Source organism: Strigops habroptila, chromosome 3 (genome assembly GCF_004027225.2).
Source record: "Strigops habroptila isolate Jane chromosome 3, bStrHab1.2.pri, whole genome shotgun sequence".
Lineage (NCBI taxonomy): Eukaryota > Metazoa > Chordata > Aves > Psittaciformes > Psittacidae > Strigops > Strigops habroptila.
This window is the reverse complement of record NC_044279.2, coordinates 24510915-24532541: the sequence shown is the minus strand read 5'-3', so window position 1 is coordinate 24532541 and position 21627 is coordinate 24510915. Positions and strand designations below refer to the sequence as shown.

The 21627-nt window shown below is 37.3% G+C and overlaps 1 protein-coding gene across 1 annotated transcript in view; it reads left to right on the top strand.

Moving 5' to 3' along the window:
- CPED1 (cadherin like and PC-esterase domain containing 1) overlaps positions 1–21627 on the top strand; it is a 163452-nt gene that overhangs the window by 66243 nt on the left and 75582 nt on the right. Inside the window, exons 8-17 of the mRNA XM_030479743.1 lie at positions 488–630; positions 2012–2084; positions 3715–3882; positions 5059–5163; positions 6056–6225; positions 8270–8329; positions 11663–11730; positions 12078–12122; positions 14011–14197; positions 16074–16242. Of these exons, the coding sequence (XP_030335603.1) occupies positions 488–630; positions 2012–2084; positions 3715–3882; positions 5059–5163; positions 6056–6225; positions 8270–8329; positions 11663–11730; positions 12078–12122; positions 14011–14197; positions 16074–16242 (1188 nt within the window). The remainder of the gene's footprint in view (positions 1–487; positions 631–2011; positions 2085–3714; positions 3883–5058; positions 5164–6055; positions 6226–8269; positions 8330–11662; positions 11731–12077; positions 12123–14010; positions 14198–16073; positions 16243–21627) is intronic.

Below are 21627 nucleotides of genomic sequence, written 5' to 3'. Positions count from 1 at the left end.
TGCAAGAGTTCAGTCAAAACACAGGCTGAGGTGACTGATTGGTTTTTTTCAACATGTTTCTTCTGTATTCCATTTAAAGCTGGTTAACCTGGGGTAAGGATTTGTAGTCAAGGTCGAGTGGGATAGCCCTTGGCACGGTATGTTGACAGGAAAAAAAGCTTTTACATTGAGTGTGCTATTACCTACTGCTGAAGAAATAAGTGTTTGTGGTTTCCATTGCTTACAACCAGTGAGAGCAAAAGGTTTTATCAAAGTAGGCTTAGTCTGTGAGCAATATTTTTTAAAACCATTAATACAGAATTTTTGATACGCTTTTTTTTAAACAAGGAGTCATTCTTTACTAGTAGGCAGGGTGGAGCTTTTCATGCCACTCTACTGTGCAAACGAGTAAGATCTGAAGCTGACATTCTAAAGCAATGTTTACTTCTACCAGCCTTTTAATGCATTTACTGTAAATGTTCAAAAATATATGTAATCTTTTTCACAGCTGCAAAGGTTTTTTGAGATATTCTTCAAAAGCAGTTCTCCCCAACAAGCCTTCAACAACATGAAGGAAGCTATAAGCAAACTTCTACTTATAACTGAGATCTTCAGTGAATCATCTGCCTCAGGACCAAATTCTTTTAATCAGTAAGTGACTTCAGTGGTCGTTGTTATGCTATAGTCAAGATAGCTCCTTAGAGCAGAATAAAAATCGTAGAGGATGCATGACTCCTAAAATGCAAAATTCGCCTCTATTTCATACTTCCTTTTAAGGTGACGACATGCCGCGTATAAGGACTAAAACTCTTCAATATCCACAGTGCTTATAGTTTGTGAAAAGGTTATGATGAATACTTAAGACCAGATACTGTGTCCGGATGAAGTGTTTCAGGCAGCACAAATGAACAGAAATCACTCACAATTGGGCTAGTTCTAACACATACAAAGCTGTATTTCCCTTCAGTGAGCCTTCTGTCATATGTCAAATATTTAACGTTAGAGCAGTCCAGATGGTTCAGAGCTGGCTGTGTCAGGCAATCTGAACAAGAGACACTGTAGAATACTTTATGAAATGTAGTGTAGTAAATATACCTAGTCAGCAGCAGTCACGTTTGTGTAAGTTTTATATCATTGTAATCACTTCCATTAAGTGTTACAGTTCTTACACATAAATCAACTTTTATTATGTAATATTTTATTAATTAAAATGAATATTTGTTTTATATATATGTTATGTCACATCCCTGACATTTTAATGATAAATACAAAATAAGTCACTAATAATTAAATTAATATGTTTTATAAAGCTATTTGAGAACCCAGGTGTTTTAGTAGCGATAATATAAAGCTCATTATTTGACTTCTGCAAGTTGGAAATAAAGCTTACATTGTGAGCGGGGAAGGTAGCGAGGAGGGAAGGAGTATAACAGGGATGGAGCTAGTTTGACAGTGGCCCAAACTCTATCATATTTTACCAATGGGATGGATATCTCTGGTTTGTGTAGAGCTCCTGGCCCACGCCTTCAAATAAACCCATAGCTGCGGCTCAACTGTTTGGCTTGAATGAACCCAGAGAGTTTCACCAGCTATTGCCCAGATGTCTTCAGAGCTTTTGCAGAAGCTGATTCTCATCAAAAGGCATTTTCTCCTCCAGTGTAGTTCACCTTCCTCACTGGTTTAAAAGTCAACCATATAAATACACTTTAATATAGCACTGTTTTCATCAGCTCAGAATCTGACTCCGTCTATCTTTAATACTGCTGGCTTTTGTTAGAAATTTTATTTAGTCTGTATTGGATGCTGTCTCTTGACCTATGTGTCTATGTTCTTGTGTGTGCTCTCTGGATCTGTGTGTGGATGCCATTGTAGCATATATAGGGCCATGGTCTAGTGGTGGACTTGGCAGCTTTAGGTTGCTGTTTGAACTCGATGATCATAAAGATCTTTTCCAACTTAAATGATTATATGATTCTCTGTTTCACGAGTACCTAAACTCACTGAATCTGATTCCCGTTATATTGTATTTCAGATGCAGCCAATGTTTTCAAATGCTAACCTTTGACATTGGATTCGGCACCTCCATATACCCAGTTGTTCTCAAGGTGAGAAAATTACATAAGTTATTTCTTGACCCAAAAAAACTTACACCGAAAAGAACCAGCAGGGAACGCTCTTTGATAGGTACCCTCAAATCTTGGAGAAATGTACAAATACAGCAATACTAATTTTGCCTAAAAGTGGGGAGTTGCTGTGACAGAAACCAGTTTGTAAGGGAAAGATTTCCTGTGATGGAGTTTGCCACACCACTGAAGTGTGGCACCATTTCCATTTTAGCATTAAGGGACTATCACCCCAACTATCAGTGAAATAAAATCCATAGGAAGTATTGCATGAAGGTAAAGACAGGTATTAACTCTGCCAGAATAGACACGAAGGGAGAAAGTTAAAATACCACAACTGGCTTTTAATAAAAATGGAAGTTCTCCATGAATTGAATTGTATTTCTCCATCTCATGACCTGTTTTGACCTCCACTGTGCTGCCTTCTTCCTGCATGGTCATCAGGGCCTTCAAAACCAGAGAAATAAGACCTGGGCACAAACTCCCTGTGCCAGTTTTGTACCACTCCTACCTCAGAACAGCCGGGGCAGAAACAGAAGTTGTACTGCTTTCCAGCTGTTTCTCATTGTGCCTGTATATACACACAAATATGTATAGACCTGGGTATTTAAAATCTTTGTCCATAAGTATGATACACAAAGCAAATAATAAAAAAAAAGTAGTAAATATATCCTAGGAAATTACAAGAGAACACTTTAAAAATGCATCCTCAGTAAAAATCTGTTCAGGTTTCTAGTAACAACAGTGCGGTCAGTCTCCCCATCCTTCACAAAACCAAAGATCCTTTAAACACAATGAAAAAATGGACATATGAAAGAAAGTTTGCACAAGTTAAAAAAATCCATGAAGACAATGTCCTTCATTAGTCTGACAAGAGTTGTTTAGCTAGTATGAGAAATGCGACATGTTATTAACTGTATAACAGGCTGTAAAAAAAATTCTGCCAGGAGTTGCTTAAAAAACTAAACACAAAACATAATGTTTACCTGCCTGTATAGTAGTCTCAACCATCAGCCATAATCCATAAAGGTACAGTCAATCAGCCAATCAGTTTAATAGTTTCTTGTGAAAACCCAAATTAGTCTAAAAAAACTAGTAGATAATTGCTATGATTTTTGACTTTGAATAATTCTTTTGGAAACCGTATTATGCACACACTGCATGCAGCTTGAAATTATATGGTTTTATGTTTTTATGTTAATATACTAATTTATTCATATTTTATAAGCATGAGTTTATTCATTGTGTTTATATATTGTAAAACTTATACTTTCTTCTGTTGCAAATCCTAAACACCAGAGTTTTGCAAGAGTTGTTAACATACAAGCTAACTTTTTTCTTAATTTTTAATTAAATTTCAAATCAAGCACATGAAAAAAAAAACTTTCACAGGAGAATGCAATATTACACTCTATCCACTGGAGGTCAGCAAACATTGTGATGTGTAGTTATGATGGAAAGTATGGCACCGAATTTGTTATATTATAATCCTGTTTGGTTTATTAGTATTATTACCTGTTTTTTTAATAAATAGTTACAGTTTGGTATATGTGGTTATGAGAAGACTGGACTTGATATTCAGGCTATAAGTTCTTACCTTGTTTTCCAACAGGTGCATGAAAACTTTGACTTTCAAGGCAAGGATGAATCAAATACGCAGGACCAAACTTTGAAAGAACTGCTTTTTGAAGATACTTTTAATTTTCTCCTATCTAATGAATCCTCGACAACCAGTTTCATAGAAGCTTTACAAAAAATATATGGATCAACTGTGAGTAAGGTAGTTCATTCCACCTTTTGCTTATTATTAACTATTTGAAAATATTTAATTCTAAATTCTATGGTTTTCTGAAATTTCGGTGCCAACTTATAGAATGAAGGATTTATATAATCAAAACTACCTGTTACTGAATTTTGGTGAGGCACTGGAATGGGTTGCCCAAGGAAGTTGTGAATGCTCCATTCCTGGCAGTGTTCAAGGCCAGGTTGGATGGAGCCTTGGGTGACATGGTTTAGTGCGAGGTGTCCCTGCCCATGGCAGGGGGGTTGGAACTAGATGATGTTAAGGTTCTTTCCAACCCTAACCATTCTATGATTCTATGATTCTATATTGAACAATCACATTTTGTTTTAATAAAAATTCATCTCTCAAATTGTCATTCCTCAAAGTACAATATTTTAAAGATAGATTTAAACCTTTAACAAAGTAATTTCTCCACCATTTTTAAATGGTCTTTTTAAATATACAGGCTTGTGTCTTTTCATAATCTTAGAATTGACTAACTCAGACAAGGAGATTCATGAGCATCAGAATTCACTTGTTTTCTACAACTTTGTGTCTTACTCTGAGTGAAAGTTCCAGTTACATTTTTTTGCATTTATAAGATCTGCATAAAGTTTGCATTACTACTGAAAACTATTTCTGACAAGGGGGGATCTCCTGTAGCAGATTTCTCTCAGACTAGTCACTTCTAAGGGTGCATTTCTGAGGAACCCCTTGCTTGCAAGATTTACAGGGCCTAAATTAGCCATGTGACTTCTGCCTCTCAGACAGGTGTGGCTAAAACAGGATCATGGGTGCTAAATTTATGACAGGATAAAGTAGAAAGCTGCAGACACAGGCACATGTATGATATGATAACCTAAGTCTGTATTCCATAGGAGACCAGACCACGTTTCAGTGTCCACTTCATCGTCTATACTTTATGCAGTCTCTTCTCCTGGTAGTTTCAATGTGTACTTTTCTACACAAAGCTAATGCACAGTCTGCTTTATTCTAGACTGAGAAATGGGAAGGGATATCAAAGAGCTGGCTTGGACATGACTTTGGATAAGGTTAGGGCAAGTTGAGAGCTGCTGTAACTTGTTCCTTTGATCACCAAAAAGATTGGGGTCTGAAGAAAGCACATTGCTTTCCATGTGATTTGACCAGAATATGCTGCCCTTTCCTTCATAGGATGGAACTTACCACAGAGAAGATGAGCAATGTTTGTCTTTAGAAGAGATAAATTCAATGATTACTTTCGTAAAGGAGCTGAAGAGCCTTGGACAATTTGAGCTGGTAAAATGATAAGGGTTTTGGTTTATTGGATATGTATTTTTTGTAGATCTCAATATTTCTCTTTCATTACCATTCTTTGCTGTCTCTGGCACATGTATTAGGCTGGATGGACAGGGAAGCAGGAGATAGAGGTTATGCTGATTTTATTTGGGAGGATTTTTGGAATTTAAATTAAAATAGATAAATAAAACTGATAATTTGAGTAGAGGATTCCTTGAAAAGGACAGCTAAAGCAGAAACAGAGACCAGAAAATAGAATGAAAAGGATGAACATTATGTAAATTACTAATGAGTTGGTAAGAAAATAGAATGGTAATGGAGCAAAGTGGGTGTGAATGGAAGAACTAGAGACAATACAGCACTGAGATCATGACCAGAGAATAGATGAAAAAGTGGCAAAAAAAGAAAGTGTAATAGGTAATACGTCATCTTCTTCACACTTCAAGAGAGTTCCTTTTTGGTGAAGAATAGAGATGGAGGAATAACAGTCAGTGTCTCTGAATAGGCGTGGCAGTTAATGAGGGAAATGATGAGTATTAGGGAAATAAAAATCTGCAACTGGATCTATTGTTCAGAAAGTCTGCATGATATCAGGATTTCTTCTAGAACTCCTGGATGAGTATCAGGGTCGGAGACTGATGAGACTTTCTGAAGAGGGATTGAGTTGAATAGATCTGGAAGTCAGACCAGAGGCAAAGGAGTGAGACCTCCATGTCAGTACTAGTAATCCTGACTTGCAAGACTGAGCAAGACAATCACTTTCTACACATGTGGGAAAGAGCACTAGTATGTATCTATCCATATGCTGTATACACTGTCATCTGATCATTTCTCTCTTTGCATTTTACAAATATTATAATGTGTAGTCTCTAATCAGTGTCTCTCTTCTCAGCTGTTCCCTTCTGCTGCACCTCAGATTCAAACTTTACTGCACGACCTTTATCGCATGGTGGACCCAATGAGACAACTTGGTTCAGTCCTGACTGTGCATTGGTTGCTTTCCAGTTTACTTGAACAATTCCAGTCCATGACTAAAGAGGCACAAACAAATCCTTCAGAATGGTAAGATAGTTATGATATGCCATGTTGAGGGTAGCTGCTCAGATTATATTAACTGCAACAGATCCAGTGAGCATCATAAAACTTAATCCTTCAGTAGATTAGTAGGTGGATTTACAACACTTGAGATGAAGGTCCATCATCTCATCGTGGAGCAGTGTCATCCATTCTGGCATTAGAGATTTAGTTAGGTTTCTACATAGGACAGTTTTTTTTCTTTGCTTCTCTTTCTAATACAGAGGATTCTGGGTTAAAAAAAAAAAAATAATTTTGAGCTACAGTAGATTTTTTTCTAAGAAATATGAAATATTTCTTAGAAATGGGTAGGTTGTTTTTGAACAACTGTTAACTCAAAATTAGGAATGCTTACCAGGGTTAAGACTGTTTTTTAATTTATTCACAAATTAGAAGCAAAACTGTAAAGAAAATACAAAATTTCAGGTGAAGATTTTTTCAGAAGGGACCATTAATTTTAGGTGGCTCTAAATTTTCTGTAAAACAAGACAGGTCAAAGAGCATAATACTCTGAGATCCTCATTTAAATTCTTTTACAAAAGCTGGGAAAATATTGTAATGGCAAGGTTAGATCCATTTTGCTTGTGGTGAGAAATTTTAACTTTCATAAGGAAGAAGGGAAAGAGGGAGGGAGGGAGAGAAGGAGGAAAGGAGGAAGGAAGCAACGAAGGGAGAAATGAATGGAGGGAAGGAAAAAAGTCGTGGTATTCTATATGTTTAGTATAAATATTTAAAAAATGTGGTTTCTGTGCTCATTATCTCCTGGCTAATGACATTTCATATACATGTATGCCATACTTCTTTACTGACTATAATCATATATGATTTTGCAAACAAGAGCTTGGGAGCAGAGGCTCATTAGACAGTGTGTGTGCTCCATTGCAGTGAGTCTAAACTTAAATGTGCAAATGACATTATTTTGTACATTTTGCTTGGAGAACACCATAGCGACTATACAAGGCATCTGTAAGATTTCTTAAGTTTTAATTTTGTTCCTCATTGAATTGGGTGTGGTTTTCGGCAAGTCAGTTGTCATCTGTATCTTTGTTTGCTTAGCTATAAAGTGGAGCTTATACTTTACCACCATGCTAGGTAATTATTTATGGGTGTTTTGAAAATACATAGTTCCATGAATGTGCTAAGTATTATTGTTGCTACTGCCAGCCACTCCATGAATACTAACTCAAAGATGCAGCTGTTTGCATTCATGTGTAAGCCCTTGCCCTTTTGCCAAAATATTTAGGTTTGCATATCAAAGCATACCAACCTTTAGCAGCTTTCTGTTCTAATCTAAGCGGTGCCACTCACTCACTTTGAGCAAGCCCTTGGCCTCTTTCTCTTTTCTTCAATCTGAACATTATTGTGTATGTATAAATAAGTAAAAGTACCATGACCTTTCTCCAGGGCATAGGCCAATCTGCTTCTTTGCACTGTATTTTTCTGCAATGGCTAAGCTAATAATGCCATTCTCTCCATTCACTGTATAAAAGAACATGTGTTTTGACATTGAAAGATCATAATCTTCCACTCCTATAGCTACATGCATGTGATGGTGAAGCATATGTCAGATATGCATGTAATTATACTAAATTGCAAAGAAGAAAGAGCTTAGTAGAGTTTACTCCCCATATAGCTCAAGTATGCATTCTCTCTGAGCTTTGATTAATCGTTTTTTGAGATTTCCAGATTTGATGAGTTTGAACAATATCAGAACAATTTTCCTGAATATCTTCAGTTAGGGCGAGGTTGTTTTGTTGGTTCATTTAACAGTTCTTATTTCTCTGACTATGCAAAATTGGTATTTCCATTTACAAAATCCAGTGATTTGCACAGCTGACTGTCCAACCAGACAAGATACTTATGGGAAAAATAATGACTTCTGACTTGGGTCTTATGCAGTTATTCTGTTCACTGATCATGAGTATACAGGGTGAAGAAAGGATTTAAAGGTCTAATTTTCTTAACCCATTTCATCTACACGACTAGTATTGAAACCTTAAATGGTAGTGATCTCTCTGAATTCCTTCCACAGGAGAAGCAAGAAGAACTCTAGAAACTCATCTCAATCTATAATGAAATGGTTACAGCCTAGGTGAGAATGACCATCTCAGATGTATTGGTATAACATATGACAAAGTTCTTTGAATGTGAGGGAGTGGTACTACCTAACATGCACTGAAATCAGTTTTCTGCATTGTTCATGCACTGCTTTTCAGCTTTGCACAGTTTCAACTTGTGACTAAGATGTACACCATTACTGTCTTTTAGAATAGGGACTATAAAGTATTGTGTCAAGTATGTTTGGCTGTGTCAGACAGCAGGGTAGCTTGGTAGGATCAGATTAGTGAGAAAAGCCAACCTTTCTGTATTTGCAGAAGACAGAGCCTAAGCAGGTCAATAAAGTTGCAAATGCTTTTATGAAATCAACTGATATATTTGGAAAAGTGTTACTAGCTTCCTGTATACAAGCCTAAAATAGAAGCAGCAGTGCTGAAACTGAATTTGGGTTGAAAATAATAATTTCTGGGAGTTTAACCTGGTCATGCTCATCACCTGGGCAGTTTGAGAAACGAACATGGTTTGGCCTGTGGGGCAGAGAAAGACAACAGCAAGGAAGTCTGGTTAAGATTGCTGATCTGCAATGGGAGGAATGAGAGACAGGGAAGGAGGAAAGGAGAGGGACAGTTGGGATTAAGTGCCAGGAAACCAATCCTATTCTTCAGTCTGCACTTTTGTGTTTCTATTTGGAAGATCAGCACAAGATACTTCATTCAGTGAACCAAATGCCCTCATGGAAACCCTGTGACTGAGGCCATCCAACCACTCTACAAAACGGAGCTCACACTGCTGGTTAATCAAACAAAAAAAAATTGCTAGTGATCATGTCTCACAAAATTACCTCCTGTGGCTTCTCATTTTCAAGAGACCTACAAAACATTATCTAAAGAAATAAAGTGCATAACTCTGCTGAATACTGAAATAACAAATTTTTATTTATGACTTGATAAAAATTGCATAATCCACAAGTAACACATCCACTAGAGATGACAAAAGTGACTACATTTTTTCTTTTTTTATGTACCTTTTGAAAGATCCCCATGTAGATTCACAAACATGTACTCACATAGGGTACCTGACATACAGTCATTAGTTTCATTAGCGATAATAGGCAATGTACATGTCTGTGCTTGATAGCTCCTCCAAGATACTAAATAAATAAGAGGCCACTCATAAAGATGAAGGTTCCTTCTTGGGTAACAGTGTGTGAAGGAGAGGACTCTGCAACGTCCAGGATCTCAGCTGCTTCCTGAGGAAGAGTTTCATAACTGCATCATTCCTCAGTCTGCTGACTGCAAGGAGCTTGGACAAAGGAGTACTTGATGGTGATGATAATTAAAAAGCCCAGTCTTCAGCAGAGATAAATCATAGAATCATTTAGATTGGAAAGGACCTGTAAGATATTGAGTCCAACCATTAACCTAGCACTGCCACATCCACCACTAAACCATGGCTGTAAGTGCCACATCTAGACATCTTTTAAATACCTCCAGGGATGGTGACTCAACCACTTCCCTGGGAAGCCTGTTCCAAGGCTTGACAACCCTTTTGGTGAAGAAATTTTTCCTAATATCCAATCTAAACCTCCTCTGGTGAAACTGAGATTGTTTCCTCTTATCCTATAACTTGTTACTTGGGAGAAGAGACCAACAACCACCTCACTACAGCGTCCTCTCAGGTAGCTGTAGAGAGTGATAAGGTCTCCCCTGAGCCTCCTTTTCTCCAGGTTAAACACCCTCCGTTTCCTCAGCTGCTTCTCATAAAGCTTGTTCTCCAGGCCTTTCATGAGCTTCACTGCTCTTTGCATAGGCTTCAGCACCTCGATGTCTTGTAGTGATGGCCACAAAACTAAACACAGGGTTTGAGGCGCAGCCTCGCAAGTGCCAAGTACAGGAGGACAACAACTTCCCTAGTCCTGCTGGCCACACTGTAATCTGAGTATCTTTCTGTAAATACAATAATCTGAGTATGTAGGTGTAATAGCATTTCTAAACATTACAATTTGATACCCTGTTGTAATTAGATAGAGTTACTATACGTCTCTTAATGTTGTCTGATAATAATTGCAATCTCCTTATGAGTTGACACGTACAGATCATGCCATTCCTTTGGGAGGCAGGACCTTGAAATATTGTGGCTGCCACACTCCTGAGGTGTCCTCTGGCTAAACCGGCATTTCGTAGAATTAAGACATCTTGTTTTCACCTTAAAATAGGGTTTGGGACTGAGCAATCAAAAAGGAACAGCAGGGAGAAAACATATTTGACAAGTGTTAGCCATTACCTCCTTGGCAAGCAGAAAGAGGGTTGTAAAATGGCTTATAACTTGGAAAAAACCCTCTCTAATAGCTTAAGTTTCTCCTTAGAAGTAGGTCTTGAATGTGCATGAAATTAGGGTGGTGTCTAGATACTGCAAGCTCAGAATGACATTTTCATGCACACACATAGACACAAGGATCTTGTTCTAGCTGCTTCTTTCCTTATTGAAATAATGCACAAATCTCTGTTTTATGATTGGACAGTTTACCTTTTACCATGATTGACCTCAATAATGCTTTCAGCAGCTCGTGTTGAAACATTAGTGATGGCTGATTGTACAGAACAATATTGCCACCTCATTCCTTGGCACAACCAGTGACTTTGTGTCTTTCAAAATCCAAAATGAATGGCAGTGGTATCTGGGAAGAAGCTGCTTTATGAGAACTTCTGCAGAAAACACTGGGAGGAAAACATCTGAAAGCTTCAGGAAATACTAATGGACCTCTGAAAAGGTCTTATCAGCCTGAGGTCCAGTAGATGGATTGGAGAGAAGCCTATTGACTTGTCTTTTCTCAGTGAGGAACTATATATATACTCTGGGTGCTGATTATGTGATTTGTTTTGAATTAGTAAACAAATCAAAACATATAGATGTTCCACTATATGAATTTATGCTAACATCGGTACAGATATTCACTTTGACACAGGCCTTCATTTCTATTTAGTTCTTTTTGAACAAAGTCTAACTTTAAACTCAAATATATATAAAACCCCCCCCCATTATACAAACTGTTAAGAGATATTGGATTATTTTATTCTTGGCTATATCTACTCTTCCTTCCCCCAGCAATTCAACTGTGTTTTGTAATTTATTTCTGGTTTTCTTTTTTCATGATATGCTACCATTTATTATGGAATGTGTGTTTTCTATCATGGTCATTCAGGTAATATTGCTAATGCTGGGAACATGACTCCAGAAGGTTCATCTTTCCATTAAGAATATTAAAATACCATGGGCCATGGAATGCCATATAGAAATTTTTGAAAAAAGTTCTATGGTTTATGTTCACTCCGTTCATATAGAAATATGTCTGCTATTCAATTGGCAGGAATTCTTCTCAAGAAAATGCGAGTCCTAAGCAGAATGTTCCTTCTGACTTCAGGAAGAATCATGATGGTAAGGGATCAGAGTAAGGTCTGTTATATACGGTATGTTTTTACTATTTGTGCTACTTCTGATAATGTATATGATTTAGATCACATTGTGTTGCATTTTAGATGAAAGGTCTTGGCTTACTACATATAAAAGACCAGATTCTTCCTTGTCGGTGTAAATTCTTCTGAATTTATTTATGCTGAGCCCATGAGCAGTGTTCATGAGTCTAAAGTGAAGAATAAAAGAAATAAAAAGCATAGAAGTATACTGTATTTTTTATCATTAAAACAATGAGAGTTCCTTCTCCTATAGGATTTTGAATCAGGCTCAGAGCAGAAAATTATTAATTGTTTCTGTTTATATTTTAGTGTTGCATTATTCCAGTAAGATGAAAGAAAGACAATGCACTTATGGTAAGTCAGGGTCTTTCTAGACCACAAAGGGGAAAGAAGAGATATTATCTGAACAAATTTCTTGGAGGTTTTTCTGCGTAACATTTCAGTGAGTGCGGTGCCTGTGGGCTGTTATATATAAAAAAGAAAAAAAAAGGATTTTTAAGTAGCAAGAATGTTTATGAAACACTCAGTAATTGAGCTGTTATGTTAAATAAGCCTCAAGCATAAAGTTAAACATTGCTATGTGTGCATATTAATGTGAGTATTCCATCATTCATTGATCCCTTGCATCACTTCAATAGACTTTTGCCCCTTATTTCCAAGAACTTTAGCATACATTTTTTCTTGTGGAATGATCTTTAAACTTGTATGGAGTTTAATCAGCCTTGTATAAGGTCAGTTTTCAGCTCAATGGTGGAGTTTTCAAGACCTGCTTAAAAGATGAAGAGTTTTTCTAAAATACCTGCTTGTAAGAATATTTAAAGTATATTTAAGGATGAGTAAAGCTTTAAAGTATATTTGTCTTCAGTGGGAGCAATGCTTTCTGCTGCCTTCCTCATAGACACATTATCTGAGGGGTTGCTTTATAAATGCAAAACAACTGCTCTGTGGCAGAAAGGCTTTTCTACCCATTGAGCCCCATTTCACCTCTGTTGCTGATCTCATGGTGCCTCCAGGAACTCCTCAGTGTCAGTCAGAGGCCAGAAATGCTCCTGGACTGGCAGACTTCATCACTGTTCCTTGATATTTTATTTTGAAAATGCCTCAATTAGTTTTATTTTGAAAATTCCTCTTAATTTTTAAGCTAGTAGTGAGACAACCTTTCTAGGTGAGGCATAGAGGATCTGGAAAACTGTTTATATTCACCCGTAGAATTTTTTTAAATACCTTTTGTGTCAATTTATAAGCCTCTATTCCTCTACAAATCTAACCTGAATTCTGCTTTTCCACTGGAATAACTGCCTTTACATTTTAATCCATGCAAGAGAGTACTGAAATTGCCCTGTTTTGCTTCTCAAGGCAGATATTTCGAGGTAGAAAAGGCCCACGTAGAACTTCTTGCATCATTTATGCCCCTTAAGCCGTATTTTAAGCCACAAGATTTTTTTGATATTATAGTAAAAGAGTTTCCTAGCTGGAATATTTTTAAAGTACACAGCTTTAAACCTGTACTAGAGAATATATGTGAAAAGCAACTTTTGAATATGTAATTTTGCTGTAAATCTGAATCCAGTAGGTTGGATTAAAATATTTGTCATAAGTGGGTTGCCAGCAAATAATTATTCTCATGAGTCATTTGGCAAACACTACAAACTAAAGGATACATTTGAGCAAATAGGATTTGATTGTGGTGGTTTCATACATAGGGAAGGAGCTGGAATTTGTTGATTTAGGAATTTTAATAAAACATTCTTCCAGCTGTACTGCAAATGACCCCACGGGTCTAGATATCTCCATGTGACTTGTTCTCATGAGCATTAAGGATATGTCTAAGTTATTTTGATTATCATTGGCAATTGCACATGTACATAAACCCTGTACACAGGCTGGTACCTAAGTAGGTTATGAATTTTGGCCTAACTCTTAAAGTTTCAGTTAATCAACTGGAGTCAGGATCTCCCGAACCTAATCCTTGCATTTTCAAACGCTTACTAAGACTTTGAGTTTTGTGAGTTTGGCTGGAGTCACTGGGCACTGAATGTTTAAAATCCCTTCAGGCTCTAAAAACTTCTATGAAATGCCAATAGAAAATCCATTAAGACCTTGCAGAAGGATTATCAGTATCAGAGTGACCAGGCATTAAAAATCTTGTCACTGTACATGTTATCAAACTGCCAGAAGTTGCATGTTACTTAAAAATGTTCATACATTTCACAGTTTTTTCTTTGATGCCTTCTTGGAACAGATAAAGATACCCTATCTCATATCAGGCAGATCTTCACCAGTCCACAGCTGGAACTGAATCCTCAATTTAACCCAAAGATCAAAGAATACTATGCAGAAGTCCCATTCGACATGGTGACAGTGAAGATAGGAGCAGAACCTTCTAACTGTCAATGCCAAGTACACCTTGACGAGAAGAAAGGGCCAAGGTATGAGCGACAAAATATGAGTGTAAAAAGTAAAAGTGTCCTTAACTTTGGAAATACATAAAAATATTACAGAATTGTTTTGTGTTTCTTTCACCAGCTTCATTGCCCTTCTCTGGACACACTCCAGCACCTCCATGTCTTTCTTGTAGTGAGTGGCCCAGAACTTAACACAGTATTCAAGACGCAGCCTCATAAGTGCTGAGTACAGGGGGGCAGTCACTTCCCTAGTCCTGCTGGCCACACTATTTCTGATACAAGACAGGACGCTACTGGCCTTTTTGGCCACCTGGGCACAAGCTGGCTCACATTCAGCTGGCTATTGACCAATATCCCAGTCCTTTTCCACTAGGCAGATTTCCAGCCACTCTTCCCCAAGCCTGTAGCATTGCATGGGGTTGTTGTGACCCAAGTGCAGGTCCTGGAACTGAGCCTTTTTGAAACTCATACAGCTGGCCTTGTCCCATTGATCCACCATGTCCAGATCCCTCTGTAGTGCCTTTCTACCTTTAAGCAGATCAACACTCCTGCCCAGCTCGGTGTCATCTACAAGCTTATTGAGGGTGCACTCAATCCCCTCATCCAGATCATTGATAAATAGATTAAACATCTGGCCCCAGTACTGAGCCCTGGGGAACACCACTTGTGACTGGCCACTAACTGGATTTAACTCCATTTCACCACCACTCTTGGGGCCTAGCCATCCAGCCAGTTTTTTATCCGACAAAGTGTACACCCCGTCTAATCCATGTGCAGACAGTTTCTCCAGGAGAATGCTCTGGGAAAGCATCAAAGGCTTTACTAGAGTCCAGATAAACAACTTCCACAGCCTTTCCCTCATCCACTAAGTGGGTCATCTTGTCATCAGCAAGAGTCCCAGTTTATCTGATCTTTTAGAGAAGTATAAAGCTAGAACACAGAGTAGAGAGCAAAGTCATCACTAAACATCAGGTTTGAGCACTGAACCACAATCATCCATGATGTTTAATTGCTACTCTGATCCCTGGCACAGTTTTGGCTTTCCCAACCATCTCTCTTACAGACAGCATGTGCCAAGGACAATCCCAATAGGTATTTTGGGCATGACTTGGTTTTGGATGTTGGGAGGGACAGAGAGGGTTTATTTATCTGGGTCAGGTAACTCAGAACCAGAGAACTGGCCTATTTACATACTAGCCATTAGTGAGTGGATGAAAGGGAGAGCAGGGACAATGATGCACTTGGGAGGAAAAATCCTTAACTGTTACAGAGCTAGCTTTGCTTCGTGGCATGAAGGGCCTATGCACCATACTGTGTTTTGACTGACTATGAAGTGGATGCTTTGACCTAGAATGTCTGCTATTAACCAGACTGGACAGTTGTTACTGATCTAATGCCTAATATGCTTTATCTATTTTCTAAAGGAAATGAGTCTTGATTTATCAATTCAAAAGAAGCTCCCACAAAATTCTTCCACCCAGCTTTAGTGTTTTAATGTTAACTGCCTTGGCAGTCAACATGGATACTTCCTTGTAAAAGGAAAATAGAATAGCAATATGTCATTTACTCTGAAAAGTAAAAGCCCTGGATATGCAGGTTCTGTGTCTTTCAGCATTTCTTATTTCCCTTCATTCACAGATTTCGTGTCAGAATTGTTGCCACTGACACTGTTATCACTAAGTTTCACTGTCAGTATTTAGTTTTCCTGAAAGAAATGTAAATTGTGACAAATCTTATTTTACACTGTTTTTTATTTAAAATCATATGTGTTGTGTTTTGAAAGAAAATGTTAGAAATAGAAACCTCAAGGAGCAAGTAAAGTTTAGCTGCCGTCAATAAAGCAGTGCAAATCTTTGTATCTTTAGTGTTTGTTCCACTCCTTTCCTGTTTTGCCTTACAGCATTGCTAACTACCCCCTTGGCCTTGGATTGAACAAAGTCATTGTTCTTGTAACAGATGATTCGCAGCCCAGCCCTCAGGTTGTGAGCAGCTACAAAATCACAATATATCGAGAGGACCGCCCTAGTCTGCCTTTGTTTGATGACTATATGATGTGTGGGTTTGTGCAGGTATTGTCTCTATATTTTTTTGCTGTGCAAATTAATAGTGAATTTAACTGGTTTCCGTTCATCCAGTGGGACACATTAGGGTACATGGGCCAAAGTTAGTGTAGAGTAAGTTTTGGTGACGTTAAAATCTGAGTTCTAAATGCTATAATTGTATGAAATACAGCATTGACATGACATTTTGGATATAAAAAGTAAGTAAGTCCAGCATAAATACCTGTAACAGTTACTATGTATTTGAGAGCTCCAGGTTAATTAATCCTTACTTTGGTCAGCAAACCTTACTTATCAGAGAGCTGTTGTTTGCTTGTGAGGAAACAGTCCCTCTGTACCATGCAGTGAGAAGACTGCGGTTTTCATAACTATCCATCTATCTATCTATGACATTGGAGCCATGGAAATCCTTTTACCAGGAAAGTTATTTATGATGACAGTGTGTTTATCAGTGTTCAAGACAAATGCTGATAGATAATATATGAATGAAATGTGTTTTTTCTAGAAGACTAACAAACATAGTGGAAAAAACCCATTGATGATTCTTAGGGAAGGGATGATTGTTGCTTTCATCACATTTATCCAAATGTAAGTTTGGGAATGCAAATGAATTACTCCTAACAAATAGTCCTTAGGAAGCAGTGGGTCTCTTGGATGAAAAAAGGGGAGCTGAGTCTGAATTAGGCTCAAAATTGGAAGAAAGATAATGAAAGAAAGGAACAGTGAAGCTTTCTGTTCATGAGACTACAGTGATAAAATATTTTTTGTAAGATAGAAAACCTGGGACACACTGGAGCAGTGCTGTTTAGATTACAGAGTTTGAGCACTAAACTTTGGTACTTGATACGGTGGGCAAAGATAAGCCAGTTGACTCAAAGAGGGAAATGACATGGTAAATCATAATCAGGAGGTTTTGTCTATGGAATTTTAGGCAGATTAAAAGGTTTGGTGAACTCCTAAATATTAGAGCGTCCAGGATGAATATATTTCATCACAATTAATTCTGCAACCAGGAAGCAGTATTTTTAAAACCATAGTGTTGAAACTGTCATTCATGTTCTTGCCAAATGTCTAATTTATCTTCTTTGTGAAGATCTTTGTATATCAATACATCCTTTTTGTAAACCTTATCTCTCTACTCTTTCTGTATACTACAAAAGAGGTTGAGAGACCAGGCAGGAAAAGGCAGAGCATTTTATGTGGTGGGACAGATCAAGAGGCATTTTTTTTTTTTCTCATGGAAAAATAAGAACTGGGGCTTAAAACAGGAGCCAGAGAGATTATAAATGTTGATGGGAAATTGTATGTTGACAATAATTATCTCAATCTGCAAACCAGAACTGTCAGAGAAAATGTATGTAGTAGTCACGGCCTACTGACTGCTGGTCCAAATACCTGATTAGGGTGCTGTCTAGCTATTCTTTGTCTCTTATCTTACACTTATCTTATAAAAGGTCAAGGACTATCTTCTTGCTCTTTGTACTGGTTCAGCACTAGGTGTAGTAGTTGCTACAGTAAAACAAACAAATTAATACCTAAGATTTCATTTCAGATATTTCAATTAGTATGAAAAGGAGAGCAACAATAGGTTGAACTGGAGTTACATTATTAAGAGAACACGCTGGCTGGAAAGATGTGAGGAAAGTTCCTCTTGTTGCCCCATTTGGAACATGTATCTGGGTGTAGGAACAGGAATTCAACCTCATACGTATCCTCCCACACTAGAGTTTACACTGTTGTTAATGTTTTATGATAGCATTTATGAGACTGAGTATGAATCTTTGAAGCACTGCAAAGGCAAAGAGATCTAAAATGATAAAAATGAAAAGTGTTTTAGAAGTTTCTTTTGATAGAGCTTGATTTTCTGCGCATCTGTGAATAACTGCTCCCTACTTAATATAATTGTTCAGAGCTAGGGAGGACTTCAGGAGTTTAGAGTAAAAATGAGATGAAAAGCATTCTTGTGGTATCTAATGAGGGCTGTGAAGATACAGTATGAGATTCTAAAACATTTTTTTTTAGATATAAAAAGTCAAACTTATCAGAGAGTGCATTTAAAAAGCAAGCAAAGGCTGGAGCAGGAGATAGAAATGGCATTCTAAAACACTCAAAAGCCTGCATTTTTTTCCCCCTTTTCCCTACTTGCTAGAACAGAATTCATCACGTTTTGCTTAGTATGATGTTTTTTATCAATACAAAACTCATGACTTACTTAAATGGCATCATTACATTCTGCTTTTCATACCAGAGAACATTATGCACTTTTGCAGGGTTGGTTAATACAGCCTGATCAATAGCATGAATACTTGTTCTCTTAGTAACAAGACATCTGTTTTGGGAGCTAAAGGATAAATACAGCGTGAACTGATGGAGTCTGTTTTGGACACTTGACTAGGCACAACTGGGATCACACATGGGGAGAGAAAGGTCACTGACAGTGGTGTGGTCTTTCTCACAGAAGGCTTCAGTTAAAATTCTAATCCAGTGACTTTTTTCATGACTTTCTTTCATGTTTAATCCCGTTAGGATATTCAGGTTTCACTGTAAGATGATACTATAAGGAAGGTTACAATAAAAAGACAGTGTGGGATGTTGTTTCCAATCTTCTAACAATTCTCATGCAGTTGAATAATCCTGGATTAATTTCAAGGCTATTGAGTTAAGAAGTGTGTCGTTCCAAGCCTTGCAGCTTCTAAAAAGGGAAAAAATATTGTTCTCTCTACTTTTTGATAGCAGTTATAATATCTTCATTACAACCAAATTAGTAGGGGATAAGCTGTGGCGTCACCTTAGCACTTTCAGCAGCTTTGGCTGTTTTTCATTGTGTTCTGCATTCTGACAGTATTGCTTGGGCTGCAAATGGGGAGGTTATTGGTTTGTGCTTTAACTTGATTTTGTGCAGTTGTTGACAACATTCAAATTAAATGTCCTTGAGAGAAGTGGTGCCATTTCATTATCACCTGTGAAGCTGTGATACCGAGATAGGCAGAGCACAAAGCAAGCAGAAAAAACAATGAGCTTGTAAAACTGGGATATCAGGACTACCCTCACGTGAAAGATCCCAGACTATGTACACACTGTCATAAAGGACAAAATATTTTATTCATTCTTGCACTGCCCGTTATCTTTAAAATGCAGACATTTATCTATGCCTCACTTGAAATGCATGGATGCTAGCCCTTTGATTGTTAATCTTTGCAATCATAGAAAGTAACTGGTGATGTGTTTAGAGAACCTTGTTTGACACTATGAACTTTTGTACCCATAGTGTCCAGTGTCCTGCTGCCACATGTTTTTTGGTGTTTGTTTTTTGTTGGAGGTTTTTGTGTGGGGTTTTTCTTTCATTTGTTTTGTTTGTTTTAATTTTAGTAATACAGCCATTTATTTGGTTTTGCATTTGCAATATGAGTAATGGATAACTAATATTATACTTCATAGCCGTAGTGTGTATCATTATCTTTGTCTGTGCATTTGCACAAAACGTGAAAAGGTTCTTTCCAGAATCATGCAGTGCAGTGGGCTGATGCTCTGGCTGTCCTACAGCTTTCTCAGGTCTGAGAGAACAGACTTACAGGACAACAGCTTTAAAAACTTCCTTGATTTTTATAGAAAACCTTATTCTTAAGTACTATTCTCCCTTATATTTTTATTAACCATTTCATCTTATTCATTTCCTAGAGTCCAGATAGCATAAGAAGTCCAAAAGAGCTGATAATGAGATGCTGGTATAGCATTGCTGACTGTGTAATGCAGCTGGCAACAAGATACCACCAACAAGATGTTGATTTCTCTTTCTGTCTACTAAACTTCCATGGATAAAAAAGCAAATCTAGGCCTAATACCATAGCTATATTTAACCTTATCTTAGTCTTTGAAAGGTAAAGATAAGAAAACCCTTTAGAAAGAAAGAATTAAATAGAAATCAAAGTAATTTCTTTTTTTTTTGTTATGAGTTTCCGAAGGAAAATAAAGTGTTTTTATTTAATTTTAAACTGTTTGCTATTACAGTTACAATGCCTTTCACACCAGACAGTACAAGTAAAAGTTATGAATTATAGAAACATGAATTAACACTTTGGCTAGAGCTTTCATGCAGAGATTTCAAAGAACCTTGCAAATATTAAATAATGTCCATAAAATAAAAATAAAAAAAAAATAATGAAAGCTTAGGAGAGAAACGAAGAACTTTTGTCCTGTAGTAGGACAGGCTGGAAGCACATTAGTCTATTCTGTATTTCACACCCACCTCTTCTATCCTTAGGGCATTGCAGATGCCATTGCAGGCTTCTTGTAGCAGCAGCTGATATTTTTGGTAGTTCTGGGTTTGACTTGCTTGAAAACACAGAGAAAGTGCATCTCTGGGACTGAATATACAACTTCTTATATCAGCAACCAGACTGTATCTTATTTGCAAAGTTAGCTCATATCCCTGTCAAAGAATAAAAGATTATCCATGTAGAAGCAATCACACATTGCAATTTTTTGCAGTTGAATTTTTCAGAAAACAACAGAAAATACCACAAACTTAAAAAAAAAATAAAAAATAGATTGAGTCCAATTGTTGGAGTTCTTCTTTCTTTTCTTTTTTTTTTTTTTTTTTAAGCTTTCTGATTATGAAAAGAATAAAAGCATATGCTTTCTTCAAAAGAAGATGTTTTGGTTCAAAGAGGGTTACTTGATGAAAGAGTTTAAAATTCAAAATTTATATTGTCACAACTGTTAAGCTAAAGGTTTTAGCTATTGTGCAGTCCAGAATACTAACTCTGTTTTCAAGGAGGGAGTGGCTGGGACAAGCAAAAAACCCACTCATTGTTAGATCTGAAATACTCAACCCTATACTCTGAATTTTCCTCAGAAATACTGGTGACAGCATAATATGACAGTCATTTTATCCAGGAGCAATCGCAACTTAAGCATCCCTTTCCCTGCCCTCAGCTACTCATGAACCAGATGGGAGAACTTTTTTTTTAAATGTACTGATTTCTATGATAAAGTTCCCAACCTCTCTATGTGAACACAAAGGAAGGGGTAAGTGCCGGGGCAGGAATGAGCATCTGGGCACAGATGAGTGGTTGTGGGTGCTGCTTAAGGCAGCTTTTGCTTTCTTCATGAAAGAAATTCACATTGAGATTTAAAGCTCCTGCAAGGAAGAAACAGAGACCTGGTTTTAAATGAGGAGGAGCTTCATATAGAAACTGTAGAAGGGTTTTATGTGTGAAAACACACAAAAGACTAGAAGTACAGTAGTACTAGAAGTACATTTGTATTATTTCATAGATTAAATAAATCTGTTAAAGTGTAAATTATTTGGGGGTTTGTGTGCCTGCAACCCACTCCTCAGGACAGACAAAGCAGTGTTCACATAATCTTGAGGAGCAAATAAATAGCAAACTG